The sequence below is a fragment of the Chrysochloris asiatica genome, unplaced genomic scaffold, assembly GCF_000296735.1.
Source record: "Chrysochloris asiatica unplaced genomic scaffold, ChrAsi1.0 scaffold00132, whole genome shotgun sequence".
Taxonomy (NCBI): domain Eukaryota; kingdom Metazoa; phylum Chordata; class Mammalia; order Afrosoricida; family Chrysochloridae; genus Chrysochloris; species Chrysochloris asiatica.
Window position 1 is genome coordinate 1,207,704 of NW_006408650.1, and position 15,474 is coordinate 1,223,177.

Below are 15,474 nucleotides of genomic sequence, written 5' to 3' on the forward strand. Positions count from 1 at the left end.
GGGAAACTTTTGTTCCTCAAAATATGAAGTGGGGTGACACTGTTTCATGGAGGGTCTTTGGGCCTCACCTCGCTCCAGCGAGGGTTCTGTGGCACCCCGTCCCGGCAGAGACAGGACAACAGAAGGGACATGCGAAGCACATGGTTTTTATTCCTACTCAGGGTGGGGGCTGGGCAGGTTCCTCTGGGTCCGGGTCTTCACCTCTTGCCAGCTGCAAACAGTCAGGATGAGTGTCACTGCCCAGGCTCCTGTCGGCTCGCTGTCCCCCGGCCCTGTCCCCCACTCCCCAGGTACCTGGGAGTTTCAACCACTTGGGTACCTTGCCCGTGCTTTTCTGCACGGGCTGGGCTGGCCCCGGGGCAGGCTCAGGAGGGTCCAGGGTCGGCTCAGTGCCTTGCTCAGGTTCCATGGGTCCAGGCTCAGGGGTGACAGGCAAGCAAGGTGAGGTTCCCATAGCCCTGGCCATGCACCTGGATTAAGAGGTTGAATATGAGGAAGGGGCTGCACCCAGCTCCTAGCCACCCTCACCTGGTCACCCTTACCTGGCCACCAGCATGTCGGCCGAGGACGGGGAGATGGCATGGTCCAGCAGTCTGGGTTCCAGGTAAAGGTCTAGGAAGAGAGGCCAGGTCAGCCCTGCAGGGACTGGACATGGTGATCAGAGGCCTTGTCCTGGGGACGGCACACATGTGCAGCAGGCTAGTACTCACCCAAAGGCTCCTCCGCACCAAAGTGCACAAGGGCAGCTGGGAAGAGGTTTGCCTGCAGGAGAGAGAGGGGTTCAGGGGTGTGGGGTGGGCTGAGCCCTCATCTTCTGCCACCCAACTGCTGCAGGAGAGAAGCAGGGACTGGGCACTGTGGGGTTCTGGGCGGCACAGGCAGCAGGCTTGGGACCAGCTGGAGGCCCCCAGCTCTCCAGGCCACTGCAGACCAGCAGGATGTTGCCCCTTGCTGAGACCCCTCCCACCCACCCAGACTAACCAAGGAAAGCCCACTCACCATCCATTTCTCTGACAGGGCTGAAGTCCCCCCACGCTGCCCTAGGAATCTGGGAACCTTAAAGTAGGGTTCAGGGGTTCCCTCGGGATGGCCCACCCGGCTTGGCACAGGGCTGGGGGCAAAGATGGCAGGTGCCCTGACACCCCTAGGTCACTGCTCTGAGGCACTTGTTGCCAGGACTGCAGGGGGAGTCCCCTGGTCCACCCCAGCCTCCCTGCACCCAAGGGTGTGTGTGCATGCAGATGGGGGGAGGGACTGAGAATGGAAGAATAAAGGGAGGAGCGTCAAAGGCCACTGAGGCTGGGTGGACTCAGCCCCGGGCAAATGGGTGGACAGACGACACCTAGTTTACCTGCAGGACCCAGGCACAGGGCTGGATGGCCAGGTCACTGCTGCCTCCCCAAGTCCCTCCCAACAGAAATGTGTCTCCTTAATGCATACCCATCTGAATACAGGCTGACCAACCCTGGTGAGGGGTCCACAGACCACCCAGAAGGTTCTAGGCTCTGCTCACTCCCTGCACAGAGCTGATGGGTGAAAGAAGATGGCTGCAGTTGCCAGGCAACCAGGGCCATGTTTACCAAGGGGGGCTGGGGCTAGAAGGGCACCCTGACCCCTGCTGGGGTGAGCCCCCACTGTGCCTCCGCCGCCCACGCTGCCTTCGGACACTGAGGAAAGCCAGGCCCTGTTATTAATTAGAGGAATCCAGGAGACTTCGAAGAAGACGGCATCAGGCCGGAGAGCAGTGGACAGACACTACACTCTGGACACAACCCCACTGGCGTACCCCTACCCCTATGCTGGGGCCCATCACCCAGCCCAGTAACCACTGAACCCTCAAAAGCTGCTCCTTCACAGCTCGCCCCTTTGCCTGGGTCCCCCAGAGCGATAGACCCAGAGGCCCCTGGGCAGCAGTGAGGCCTTGTTCCAGGTACCTGGAAGAGAGTCAGCGTGTTGTCACCCAAGACGGTCTTTGGTGGGGCAATGACTGTGGAGAGAAGCAGGTTGGGTCAGAAAGACCTCCCCCCGGAGCTCTACCCACCCCCCACTTCAGGAGAAGCTTGCAGAGACAAGGAAGCCACAGGCACGAGGCACTCCCCAAGGGATCCCATGCTTGGAAGGGGGCCCCAGGATCAAGCTATGCAGAAGGCGCAGGGGGTGGACATTGAATTGGGGACAGGCTTCCCCCTGCTCCTTCCACTCCCCAGACCCCAAATGACACTGACCCTCAGGGACCTGGGGTGGACCAGCCTGGGAAGCTGCCCCTTGATACACCGTCTAGGACCACATGTGGAGTGTCTGTGGGGTGGGGGCCATGGAGGAGGGAGGCAGGCAGCTGCCCAGCACTCACATAAGTAGAAGTTCAGTTCGGGGTTCCCCAGATGGCTTCTCACAAAGTCCCGGAGGTCTCCCACTGAGGAGCAAGAGAAGGTCCGATGGGGTCAGGAGCAGGAGGCCTGGCTCTCGCAGACACTGCCCAAGACCCAAGCCCTCCGTCTCCTGCCCCCAAGAGCACCTGTGAACTCAGACCACTTGCTTCTTTCCCAAGTTGCCCCACCCTTCATCTGTCCCCAGGAGGGGCGTTACCCCCCACCCCAAGACCTGGGTGCCTGTTTACAGATCCGCCCTGTCTTCAAGGACCCTGCTGCCCCCTTGGAGACCAGCACTGGGTGACAGGGTCCCCCCAGCCAGCCCCCACCCAGGACACATGTACATGTAAACACACCAGCCAAACCCTCCGCCTAGCCCCTCAGTCTCCCGAAGGGTCCGGCTGTCCCCAGGAGGGCCCTCACCTGTCTCGCTGGGCCGAAAGAAGCCCTGTAGGATATAGCGGTCAGGAAACAAGACCCGCAGGGCCACCTGGGCGGGGACAAGCAGAGGGTCACCAGGGATGGTCCTCACCCCCTGCTGGCCGCCCCTCTGGCTCTGGCATTCCCGGGCTGGGGGCTAGGACAGTCAGGACTAGCACATGCTGGTGACCTCAGCACCTGGTCTCCAGTTCACGTGACAGGGCATGACAAACCCGTGTTTTATAGAACACCAGCCCTGCACGCCGCTCTGATCTTTATGGAAGATCACCAAGCCTTTCTTCTGCATCACTTCCAGGTGGGTTTGAACCGCTCACCTTCAGGTTAGCAGCTGAATGTAAAACCTTCCCTAATCAGGGTTCCAAGGTTGTTTGCTAGCTGTGGTGGCAGCTGGACTACATGGGGCCGCGAGCCACACCCACTGACCTTGGGGTAGCGCTCCAGCTTCGCCTTGGTCTGTGCCTCGCGGTAGGACCTGGTCACTAAGGGGGCTTCTTCCAGGCGCTTCCTGGCGGCACAGGGAAGGTTGGTCTTGGGGCCCCACCAGAGCAGGTGTCCAGCAAGCTGGGCAGGGGAAGGAGTGGACCCTGGGGGACCTGCAGGACACCCACCGCTCACTCTTGAGCTGGGCCAGACGCTGCCGCACGTCGTCCACAGTCACCTCGAAGAACTCATCGGGCAGCTCCGGGGGCCAGGCCTGCAGCAGCTCTTCCAGGTCAGGGTGGCACACGACGGGGTCTCGGTTTACAGGCTGTGTCCAGCAGAGTGAGGCTCATGGGGGGACCCAGGCTCCCAACCCCCAGCAACACCCATCTGGGAGTACATCCCCCACCCCCAGCAGTGAGGATCCCCAAAGGCAGGAACAAGTGTGGAGGGCAGTGGATGCTGACCCGGAACTGGGCACCACCCACTCTGGGGAGCAGGAGAGAAGCACCAATCCTAACTGGCAAAAGTTCTAAGGTGGGCGGGCATTCGACCACGGTTGCTGAGCGAGGGGCATGCGTGGGGAGACGGCGCTGAGGACACTCAGGCTATAGGGCTGACACTGAGATGTCTCCCCCCAGCCCTGCCCAGCCCCACCAACAAAACACCTGTAGCTGAGGGCTCCTCCCCCAGGGCGGAGACCCCCACCCAACCTGTTCTGCCCTCCTCCTGCACGTTGCCAGGTGATGTACGTAGCATAGGACAGTGCTCTTGGCCCAGCTGGGTCAGGTTCCTGCAGTCATCACACAGAGCAGCCTTGCCTCACTCAGGTTCCCCTGACCTCTCTGACCCCAGGGCACAGCATCTGGCCTGGGAAGGCCTGGCCAGGCAATTGGGGACCCCCAGGTGGCCAGCAAGGCCCTGGCTGCCCAGCTTGGCCTTTCAAAGCCACAAGTGGCCCAGAGCCTTGGGCTGTCTACACCAGAGCTTTTTATAACGTGCTGGGCGCCAGGCTGCCCCCCACAGCCACAGCCCTGCATTCCAATGGCCCAGGGCCTCGCCCAGCGGATGGCCTAAGCCCAGTCACCGTGTCCACAATGCCCGGGCCAAGACCCCGACAGACAGGCCTGTGGGTGCCTCGCGTGGCTGCCCCAGCCCCAAAGGGCATTGAGTCCAGTTGTGGCCAGAGCACATACAGTTATTCCTCCAGACACCTGGGTCCACATCTGGACAGGAGAAGTCAGGGGCAGTCTCACGCTGCCCAAGGGGCCACTGACTTTCAGCCCCAAAATAGTAAGACAAAACCCCCTCTTCTAGGAACAACAAGGGGCTCTCCAAGCCCCAAGAACCAAGGGCAGGAGCCCAGCCCATGCACATGACTGCAGGTGGCCAGTCCCGGGGCATGGCCTCACCCATAAGCAGAGGCCAGTGCCCCAAGTGTTCCAGGAATGCCTCCCAGTCTAAAGGGCCAGGTGCCCCTCTCAGAGCTCAGAAGACATCCTTGTTGTCCACCATAGACGCCTGCCACGCCGACAGGAATCAGTAAGTGCACTCTGACACACGGACACACGTGAACGTGTATACAGACACCGAGAGAGTCACACACAGAAACACACACAGACACACTAACACAAAGACGCAGACTCACTCACATATAGACACACAGACACGTAGACACACAAGTAGACACAGAGATACACGCCATCATGCACAAGAGCACGTGGAAAGGCATGCAGACTCGCTCACATGCAGACACAGACTCAGACGCACACATTCACGCAACTTTCCTGAGCCGTTTTCTATAATCTGCTGACACCACGCAGTGTTTCCTGAGACCAGACCTTGTCCTCAGTGTTATCGGTGCCACACCAGCATAGCATACTGGCCATCTTCAAAGTGTCCCTCCTGTCCCAGGGCAGCCTGGACGGCCTGCCTCAGAGCCCATCCACCTGCCCACACCTGCCTTACCCCAAGGCTCTTGAGAGAGAACACAGCATGCTGAGAGCTCTGGCATGTCAGTGGGCGGGGACCTGTAAGCATCCCTCCCTTCTGATGTGGCCTGGGGGGTCGTGGGGAAACTCCCAGACCACCCTGGTCCTCTGCTGGACCGCAGACAGGAGAGGGTGGTGGGATGGAGGCGTGGAGGGTAGACACCAACTGGGTCAAATGCAGGGCCAGGCAGGGACCAGGGTGACCCCCCTTCATAGTCAGGGGTCACCGTAGCCATACCGGCATGGGCGTGCCGGCAGAGCCCATGGGGCAGCCTCGTTTCCTCCCAAGAGGAATTTTCCAGGACACGATGACACAGGGGGGAGCGTCAGGAACTACTCAGTGTTTGCTCTGAGGGTTTCTACCCCCCTTCTGGTAGTGGTTTGGGGGGAGGAAATGTGACTCGTTTCCCCGAGGCACTGGGTTGAAGTGAATCACCACAGGCCGGGCCAAACCTCCGAGTTCCTTCCTCAGGCAGCCAGGCCATCTCAGAGTTCTGCCTCCAGCAGCCGCCGGACACTGGCCCCAAGGAGCAGGGGCCCTGAGCCATGGTGCACCCCAGGGCTAAGAGCAGGGTGGGAGCCCTGGGGCATGGGGGGTGGGGGGGTCTCCAGGCACATTGTTCTAGGGGAGCAGCCCAAATCAATGACCAGCTTGGCCAGGCCAAGACCACGCAGGAGGCGCACCAGTGAGGAGCAGGGACGTGTCCAGTGGTTAGGCGCTCACAGATATCTGGTGGTGACGGGGGCTTCCCAGTCCCTCTCGATTCTCCCGCAAAGTTTCCACCACGGTCAAAAATTACTTAAGTGATGTAGAAACGGTCTACGTAAACTCAGGCTGCCAGGGGCAAGCTCTGCTAGTCTGAAGCTCAGTGTCCTCCCCAGGGACACTATCATGGCTCGGCCAGCCACATGCCACAGCACATAAAGCCCACAGAGGGGACCAAAAGCCCACCTGGGGTCCGTGAGCTCGAGGACAGGAATCAGTCCTGGGAACACAGTTCCCACCACAGCCCCAGGAGAGAGACCCTCAGCCCAGACAGGCAGGGCATGGGCTAGATGGACAACCAGGGTTCCTACAAACAGAGCCATGAGGTAGTGAAATGCTCCAGCCCCTGGCCACCACGCTGCGGTTACACCTGGCCACTGTCCACCCTAGAGACATGGCATCTTGGGGAAGTCCCAGGCAGGCAAAGGATAAGTTGCAGCCAGTCAGGGGTGCTTACCCATTGGTCGGTACTGGGCACACCCTGTCCCCACCAAGCACTCAGCCCTGACTGTCCACCCTTGACGAGCCCCCTGCACTTTCGACCCCCGATATTTACTCTGAGGGAGGGCAATGGGGGTGAGGCAGAGATGAGGGGGCACGAGGCCCCCAGCTCCTCAGGAAGGAGTCGCTCCTCTATGTGCCTTTGACCGATGAGTAGCCGGCGGCGTGTGGCTGCAGGACCGTGGAGGCGGCGGCCATGCGTGCCTCAGCGGGGGAAGGGGGCACGGGGACTTCAAAGGACAGGCCAGGGGGTGCCGCTGCCCCCCCCACCCCCCCACCCGCCCTGCTCTGATCACAGTGAACCGACCTTCTAATAATTACCGTCCCGACATCAAAGGCGGAGCTGCTGGGCCGCAGACCATCCCGCCCGAGGCCGCCAGCTCGCCCCCGCTCCCTTCAGACCTATTGAAGTCCAAACCACACACAGAACGCTAATGGGGAACTTGGAAACTTGTTCTGATTACTAAAGTGCACCTTTGAAGTTCCCCCAAAATGCTTTGTTGTCTTCCCTCCCCCAGGACTAAAGGGACACCAAGCAGATGGCTGTGGCCAGCAGGCCTCCCTCCGGGTGCGGCTGCTGAGGACTCCCCGGATCAATCAGCCGCAGGCAGGCTCAGATCAAAGGGGACAGAGGCCCTCTGAGTCCCCAGTCACCCTCTCCCACCCCTGGGAGCCACCAGGTCATAGGTGGACAGAGAGCCCTGCCCTGGGGGAATGGACTGTGAGTGCCCAGGGGCAGGCCTCCCAGCCACGCTCCTGCAACATCAACAGAGGTGCGGGCATCCCCAAGGGCCAGCCTAGGGTCTCAGGAAGACGGGCAGGCTGTTGTCAGTGCCTCGAAGGGACCACCTGATTCAGTGTCAGTAAGGGGGCCGGCCAAGACACAGCGTGGCGACATGACAGGATGGAAGTGTTTTACAGCCGGAACACCACCAATGACAAAGAGGAGCAGCGTCCTCATTCACAATGGGCACCCCAAAAACCCAAGAGTCCACAGACAGGACATGGGGACAGCAAAGAGTACCGTAAGGCCTGGGGACACCTTCAGTCAGGACAGGCTGAGGATGCTGGGATACAAGATCCTCAACTGCCCGAAACAGTCAAGAGGGGCTCAGTATGAACCCAGGGGCCAGGGAGCTGCCCTGTCCTTGCCATCCGGCCTCAGACTGGCTGGCACAGAGAAGCCGAGTTCTGGTAGTAAGGACTCCAGAACTCCCAAAGCTACACTCTGTCCTGTGTTCCATCAAGGACACAGCACAGGTGGCCTATAGGCCAACACAAAACAGACCCATAGAAACCCAGGTCATCCCAAAGGGTGTCACTGTTACAAAAACAAAGGTTATGGTGGACATGGGAGAGGTGAGGCCCTGTGACAAAGCAGGGTGTGAACCAGCGCCGGGTCCACCCTGACATGTGTGGGGGCGGGGGGAATGGCTCACTGCCCCAGAGAAGCATCCCCCCATGGCCCGGCTGGAGGACTGCCTGCCACGGCCCAGACTGGGGGAGCGTCATCCCCCCATGGCCCTGACTACAGGACCGGGGAGTCAGTAGCATAGTTGTCTCCATGTGGAGTCTGAATGCTTGTCAGCAGCAGGATCCAGGCTAAAGCACCTCATAAGTCCTCACGTGAGGCTCTCAGGAGGATACTGCAGGGTGGGTGTGGCTGAGGGTCACCACAGGGCCCCACAAGAGGTCCTCAGAGGAGGGGACACAGCAGCTGTGATGCCAGGCCAGGCACACCACACCACTACACGTGCCTCACTCAGCCGGTAGGCATGGACCCCCACTGTGAGCCAGGCTTGGGGCTACAGAAGCTGGACATAACCCACAGCTGGGTAAAGAGACCTGAAGTCCACTCCACCTGGGAACAGAGATACCCGAGATACGGCGCCAGCTAGCCATGTGCACACTGGTTACTCAAGGGTGACTAGATGGGAAGCCATCACCCACTGACCACAACATGGAGCACCAAGTCAGACTCAGGACGAGACACAGAAAGAGAAGAGGCTCTCCTCACCCAGGAAGCAAACCCATTCGGTGTGTAGAGAACAAGTGATCCCTACCTCACTCCGTCTACCTTGATGACCAACAGGAGGAAGACTGTAAATCATACAGCCAATGGAAGGAAATGCCAGCAAGTCTTTTTGTGACCTTGGGACAAGGAGGACTTTTTAAGACCCCAAAGCACAGACTAGAGGCACAAAACCGGTGTGTCTGCCGCCCAGCACCAAAGGCCGCACCACTGTCTGATAGCCAGCACACAAGGTACCCTCACGAGTGAGCAGTAAGCAGACTGGGCAACGGACCCAAGCGGTACCCAGACGGTACAGCCGTGGGCTGCTCCAGCTCATGGGCAACCAAGAGTCACAACCCTAACTTGTAATTAGTACAAGATCCGATCTTACACACGACTTAGGAGGTCAGATAATCGTGACTGCACGTAAAGGTGGAGCCGCACAGTTCAAGGACACACACCCAGTGGCCAAACAAGCTCTCCTACACACTCAGCCCACAGCCCGGGCCAGCGCGCACCCTGGGAGGCTCGACAGCCCCTCCGAGGGGAATCAGTGTGTGCAGTGCAGGGGCAAATGCAGCAGTGAGCTGGGGGAGCAGAACACGGGAACACAGGCAGGTCTCTGGAACACGTGATGAGTAGGAAAGAGGGCGCGGGAAGAAGCCGTACATACACGGTCATTCGTGGAAATGCAAAGCCGCACCTGACCACTAGCATCGCAACCCCTCATGGGACCAGTATGGGGTCTTGTGGACAGCAGTTCCAGCCACATGGTAAGGGTGGAGTGCCCACCGTGCATCCCCGAGCAGTGTCTTGAGGTACGTCCTCGGATGCCCACCAACGGCTCTCTACCACCTGAAGCAGCCGCTCTTTAGAGGGGATTTGCTTCACAACAGAACAGTCTCAGGACGCCCCGGCCTACAGCCCGAAGTGTGCCTTTAGGTGATTCAGGTGTTAGTGGGCACAGGGGCACAGGGGGGGGGGGGGGTCCACCCAGCCTTACTTGAGGGTCTTACTTACGGTAGACCCACCAGCCGCTGTGCGGGAGAAAGACGAGGCTGTCTGCCTCCACAGAGTGACAGCCTGGAAACCCTGAACGGTTTAACCTGCTCTGTCCTCTGTGGAGCTAGGAGTTGGAACCAACTTGCCGGTTGTGGATTTGGAGTTGGAACAGGTGTATACAGGTCCTGTCCAGCCTTACTTTGGTGTAAGAAAAGCAATGATGCAAAAGGTACACATAGCACCAAGCGACAGTGATCGTGAGGAAGAATTTCAAAGCGAGGGCAGATGTCCGGAACACTCGCACAGGGCTTCCGAGATGGAGGCCGAGCACGCTCTGTGAACGTGGGCGGCTCCACAGTCCCGCCAGGAACCCAGTCTCCCACATCAGGTCCCTGACGTTCTTCTCCCGAGTCACCCACTCCAAGGCTTCCACCCGACCCATGATTCTCCCGTTCCAGCAAGTGTGGCGGGTCACCCAAGTGGTCAAAATTCTGGTCTCTTCTGGTTTCGCTCCTTTAGTCGTGACAGAAGCAATTTCAAGCCAGAAGACGTTGTCTGTCCATCTGTAACTCACTCAGGGACTGACCAGGCCACGGCTCTCTGGTGTCCCTAACACAGGGCACAATGTCCACTTCCCCAGCTCTCTCAGATTGTCTTCCTGCCCCAGGTTCTGAAAGAACCCCCGCAGCCTTCTACAACAAACACCAAGTCCGCAGATGAAGAGGTCTCTGGAAGGTTCCGGAACATTCGGGAGAAGTCCGTAAAGAAGGCTTTATTGACGACAAAGAGACGGGCCTTTACACAGTACGAGAACTCCTGGGAGCGTGGCATGGGGCCCGAGCCCTGGAGACGCCTTGCTGGCAAGAGCTCCCAGCCCACACCGCAGCTTCCCCAGGAAGCCAACGGAAACTTCACTGTCTGACTCACTGAAGCCCAACTGGAAAAGACTCGGGGGCGCCCTGAGCAGGGAATTCTGCACCACCCTCCAGGGAAGGGTGGTCTACGAGCAAGCCCTCCTGACACAAACTCCCTTGAGAGCACTGCACAGCTGCGGCCAGGGGGCCCCGAGGGGGGATGGTGGTCACGGGCAGCCATCCACTCCAGCCTGAGGGATGCTGAAGGAGGGGGGACACATGGAAGGTGGGAGAGGGGCACAGGGGGCAGGGAGAAGTGGAGGAGCCGACACAGGAGGGCATGGGGAAGGGTGCAGGGGGAGGGGGAGGGCATGGGGGAAGGGGAGAGGGAAGGGGCATAGGAGTCAGGGAAAGGTGGGAGGGGGACACAGGAGGGCATAGGGTAGGGAGTACAGGGAGAAGGAAACACAAGGGAAGGGATGAGGGGTATGAGAGAGGAGAAGGTGGAAGGTGGGCACAGTGGGGGGACAGTGGGGGACCCAGGGCCGATGGGGAGGGCAGGTGTGGTTCTGCGGGCCACATGGCTGCAGGGCTCCTGCGTGCTCTGCCGGTGGTGGGCAGGAGACGGCATGTGGTCAGAGCAGTGGAAGTGGAGTGGGTGGGTGTGACCACAGGGGCAGGATGGGGTGGGGTGGTGCCCCCACAAAGGCTGCAGTGTGCAGCCCACCCCACCCCAGTGCCGGCACTGTTATTCCAGGGCTGGGCCCCCGGGCCGCCAGCCCGCATGTCACCGGCCCAGTGACAGCAGTGTTCTCCCCTAGAGGAAGGCGCGTTAGTAGGATGTCGTACCCACTCAGCTTCTGAGAGCACATGAAAGCACACGAACCGCTCACTCGGCAGCCCCACAGCCCTCAGACTCGGGGTCACACAGTCAGGACACGCGGTGCCCAGAGCTGCCTCAGCCAGACCAGACTCTGGGGGGTAGGGCTGGGGGGCTACCACATCTAGACCGCCACACACAGCAGCAGGACCAGAAAAGGCTCAGAAGGGGGCAGGGGCGTTACAAAGACAGCACATGTCAGGACTGCGGTGGCAGATACCAACGAGTGTCCAGGACCCCTCAGAACCAGCCAGGGGCTCCCCTTCCCCCAACACCCCCTTACCGGCTCAGGTTCCTGCGGGCACTCGGAGCCTGGCTTGGACTTCTTAGGCTCAGACGGGCCGCTGAGGTTGGAGACGGTCTTGGGCGATTTGGTAGGCGGTGATGTCAGGGGACACGCAGACCCGGGAGGGCCCCCCAAGCGCTGGCCCCCGCCCGAGAAGGGAACAAAGGGGATCGGCGAGGGTGCCTTCGTGTTCAGCTGTGGCGGATGGTCCACTAGTTTTGGGCCCTGACCATGTGCGTGGCCAGTCCCACAGGGGCCTTCATCCTCTGGGCGGCTCAGATCCCCTCCACTGAGCTCCCCAGCATCCAGGGGAAGTGCAGGGTGGCCAGTGGCCTGGTCAGCAGAAGCAGACAGTGTCGGGCTGCCCGGGGCTCTGCTCCTGGCACCCGAGGGCTCGGGCCTGCCGGATGAGCTGCTCGGCTTCACCAGAAACCTGTGGGAAAAGGCCAGGAAGGTGAGGGGGCCTGACACGGAGCCCTCATCCCAGTGTGGAAGCCCACCAGGCTCAATCACACCTCCTATTCAACATCTGCGTCAGGAGAGAAAGGCTGAGGGGTGTCAGGGTCGCCCTCTACCCATGCCATGCCCCAGTGCCTGGTTCAGGTCTTTGTTACCCTGAAGGCAGTTTTTATAAAGATACAAAGTGTCAAGATCAGTTTCTGGGCCTCAAGGCTGCACTTCCTTCCCCTGACCTGATGGTGGCGCTGCCTCCGGTGAGGCCCAGTGACTGCAATGTCGTCATCTGCAAGGCAGCCACGCCGGTCACCTGTCAGGAGAGGGAGACAGGACAGGTGGGCCCCACACCAGTCAGAGATCAGCCCTGGGAAATCACATGGGCTCCTTGTACTTTAGTACTTTCCTTCAAGTGTCCGGCCTGGACCCCAAGCTGCGGGGGCCATGAAGACAGGGTGCCCTGCTTCCCATTCCCATTCAGTGGTTCCCAGTGCCAATGGGGGACCCAGACTCAGCAGGACCTGTCAGCACCCCAGACTCCCAGAAGGGTGCCCCCTCCCTAAAGGCACGGCAGCCTCAAATCACGCTGTCCACCAGCCTCACAGCTCTCCCCACCAACTGCCTGTCACCATACTTCCTGGCGTCCCCAACCTGCCCCCTCCAGCTAAGCCCCCGAGCACAGGGATACAGAGGGGATGCCCTGGAGGAGAGGGCAGCACAGTACGGGGTGCCTGAGTCCCCTGTATGAGGGTAAGCTGATGGTCCCCATTCACCCGAAGCCAAAAACCCTACAGCCGTCCACTTCCAACTCAGCTGAGATGTACAGGCCTGATCTGGAACATCAGACTGTGGGCAAATGGGACACACCAGGGTCCACTGGGCCCCCCGGGGCAGGCGGCCACCCTGGTTGGGGAGGGACACTCTGCCAAAGTGAAACAAAAGGCCACTGTGAGGCCAGGGGCGCCGGGCGGGGGCTGGGCACGGACAGCAGGGCCTTGGTGCCAGGGCTGGGCCTGTCCCACACTACTCTCAGTTTTGAAAAAGATCAAAACACGGAGCAAAGCAAATATTTATTAAAACGAAACCACTTTTGTGACTCTCGGGCTTTGAGAGGAGCTGAGAAAACAAACAGGGTGTTGAGGGGGGTTGGGGGCACCGCGGCGTTCCAGCAGAAGTGTTTTTTCCATGAAACACAGTGTGCTTTCAGGAGCCCCGGGCCCACAGCTGCTGCCAGGCAGCCCTGAGAAGGGGGCTCCCTGGGCTGGAACAGGCGGGGGATTGGCCAGGCGCTCACCTACCTCATCTCTCATGTACACACAGGTAGGGGGCAGCTCACTCAGCTGCTCCAACTGCTCCCTAGAAGGAGAAAGGGCATTGGGCTGGCTGCTGGGACTCTCCCACAGAGGCCACCCAGGGCCACCCCTGACACCGCCGGAGGTGGCGTCACCAAGGGACGATGTCTGACTTTGGAACAGAGAGCCTGGGCCCACCCAGTCGGACAGCTGGACAGAGCCAAAAAGGCAGCCCCTCAGCAGACAGGCACAATGGCTTCCAGCAACCACAGGGGCCGAGTGCAGGTGTGTGGCAGCCCAGGCCGTCCACACAAGCTTCTACCTAAGGTCTGCTGCCAGAGGAGCTGCCCACCTGGGATGTTACAGGCTCAGGGGCTTGGAGCCTCACTTACCCCAGACTCCCCTACCTGGACCCCATAGGAAGACACAGGGCAGTGGAGTAGTCAGGTTTGTAAAAGAGTACACTGGGTCCACACCAGTTCCATCATCCTACACCCCCTCCATCAAGCAGCCCTGAGAGGAGCGGGTTGGATCCAATCTGCAGGAGTGGCCACCATAAGATTCTGAGTCCTCCCTGGGCTGCGGGCGCAGACAGGCACTGACTACAGCCCTGATTCTACTTCATTCCCTGGATCAAGGGGCAAGACTGCTTCCAAAAGGATTCAGGGCCACGGTGGACAGGCACAAAGGCAAAGCTACAGACTGAGGGTCTCGGGACAAGGGGCAGGACAGCTACCACCATCCCAAGCCAATGAAGACTAATTCAAGATGTCCATCAACAGACAATGGACAGACACAATATGGTCCATCCCTACAACAGAATACGACTGAAGGCGTCCATCCACAGACGGTGGATAAACATAGTGTGGTCCACCCATACAATGGAATGTTGTTGTTGTTGTTGTTAAGTGCCACTGAATTGGTTCCAACTCAAAGCAACCCACCCTGCATAGGGTTTCTGAGAAGTAGCTGGTGAGCTTGAACTGCTGACCTTCTGGTTGAAACTGACTTTGCAGAGCAGCGCATTACCCTCACTCCGCCATATGTAAGAATGAAGTATTGACAGATGCTACAACACAGATCACCTTAGAGACACTGAAGCCTACATACTGTCTGATTCACTTATTTGAACTGTGCAGAACGGGCAGATGTAGGAGACAGAGAGCGGATTTCTGGTGGCCAGAGCTCAAACATTACAATTGTGAGGGTGGGACAGCACCAAGCAGGGAGTCATTCTGTTGGCACAGGGTTGCTGAGGAAGAACAGACTATGCATCTATCAACAACAGAGTGTGTGTGAGTGTGTGTGTGTACTGGGGGTGGGGGGACTTTACTGGGAATCATGAGGAGCAGCTGCTAATAGGCGCAAGGTTTCCTTCGGGGCGATGAAAACATTCTGAATAGAGACGGTTGCACAACATTCTTTGTGTACGTAACTAAACTGTATGTACCTTTAACATGAATTAATAAACATTATATATCTTTTACCACAACATAAAAAGTAAATGAATAGTGCCAAAAGGCCCGAGGCCTGAGGCTCCCACTGAGGCTCCTTGAACCGGACACAGCACAGAGTCCAGGCTGGAAAGGCCCCAGTGTCCAGGGATGACCCAAAAGCAGGAGCTCGGGGTCCATGGGGACACACCCTCACCCCTACTTCACTGCACGGAAGCCTGGTCCTAAGTTTGGCCAGTTCCCCCCAGGAGTATGAACTTCACAGGCACATGGGCACCCTACACCCTCCTCCCTCAGCCCAGACCCCAGCATCACCCAAGCGTGCCCCCTGCATTCTGTCACCCACTCCTCAGTGAATCAGTGGGCCCCTGGGCCCCAGGGACCACACCCTGGGGACAAAGTCAAGGGAGGGACCTCTTGAGAGGCAAGCAGCATGGGCCCAGAAGGGGGGGGTCAGTCCACTCTCCTCTGAGTCTCTCCATCCAGCCCCTCTCGTGATAGTGATAATAGTCCAGCCCCTGGAGGCGGGCGGGCCCTGCTGCCGGCACATCAAACAGCTGCCGTCTTTGAAGTTCGGCTCCTCAGGGCCGCAGCAGATGAGGCCCTGGGCCAGCTGGGGGGCTGTAAACATGTCATGTGGGGCGGGCAGGCGGGGCGGCCCCAATCGCTTCCAGACCCTCAGCAGCAGCAGCAGGCCTTTCCTAGGGCAGCCTGGTAGATTCCAGTGACAACCAGGACACTTTACAACTCT

General features: G+C 59.5%; 1 protein-coding gene across 1 annotated transcript in view; it reads right to left on the reverse strand.

The window, feature by feature from the left end:
* Nucleotides 1-157: 157 nt before the first annotated feature.
* Nucleotides 158-15,474, reverse strand: part of ASPSCR1 (alveolar soft part sarcoma chromosome region, candidate 1) — a 22,986-nt gene continuing 7,669 nt past the window's right edge. Inside the window, exons 5-15 of the mRNA XM_006869626.1 lie at nt 13,276-13,333; nt 12,217-12,290; nt 11,522-11,957; nt 3,419-3,558; nt 3,234-3,315; nt 2,793-2,859; nt 2,351-2,413; nt 1,935-1,987; nt 711-762; nt 543-612; nt 158-470 (exon numbers count right to left, since the gene is read on the reverse strand). Of these exons, the coding sequence (XP_006869688.1) occupies nt 158-470; nt 543-612; nt 711-762; nt 1,935-1,987; nt 2,351-2,413; nt 2,793-2,859; nt 3,234-3,315; nt 3,419-3,558; nt 11,522-11,957; nt 12,217-12,290; nt 13,276-13,333 (1,408 nt within the window). The remainder of the gene's footprint in view (nt 471-542; nt 613-710; nt 763-1,934; nt 1,988-2,350; nt 2,414-2,792; nt 2,860-3,233; nt 3,316-3,418; nt 3,559-11,521; nt 11,958-12,216; nt 12,291-13,275; nt 13,334-15,474) is intronic.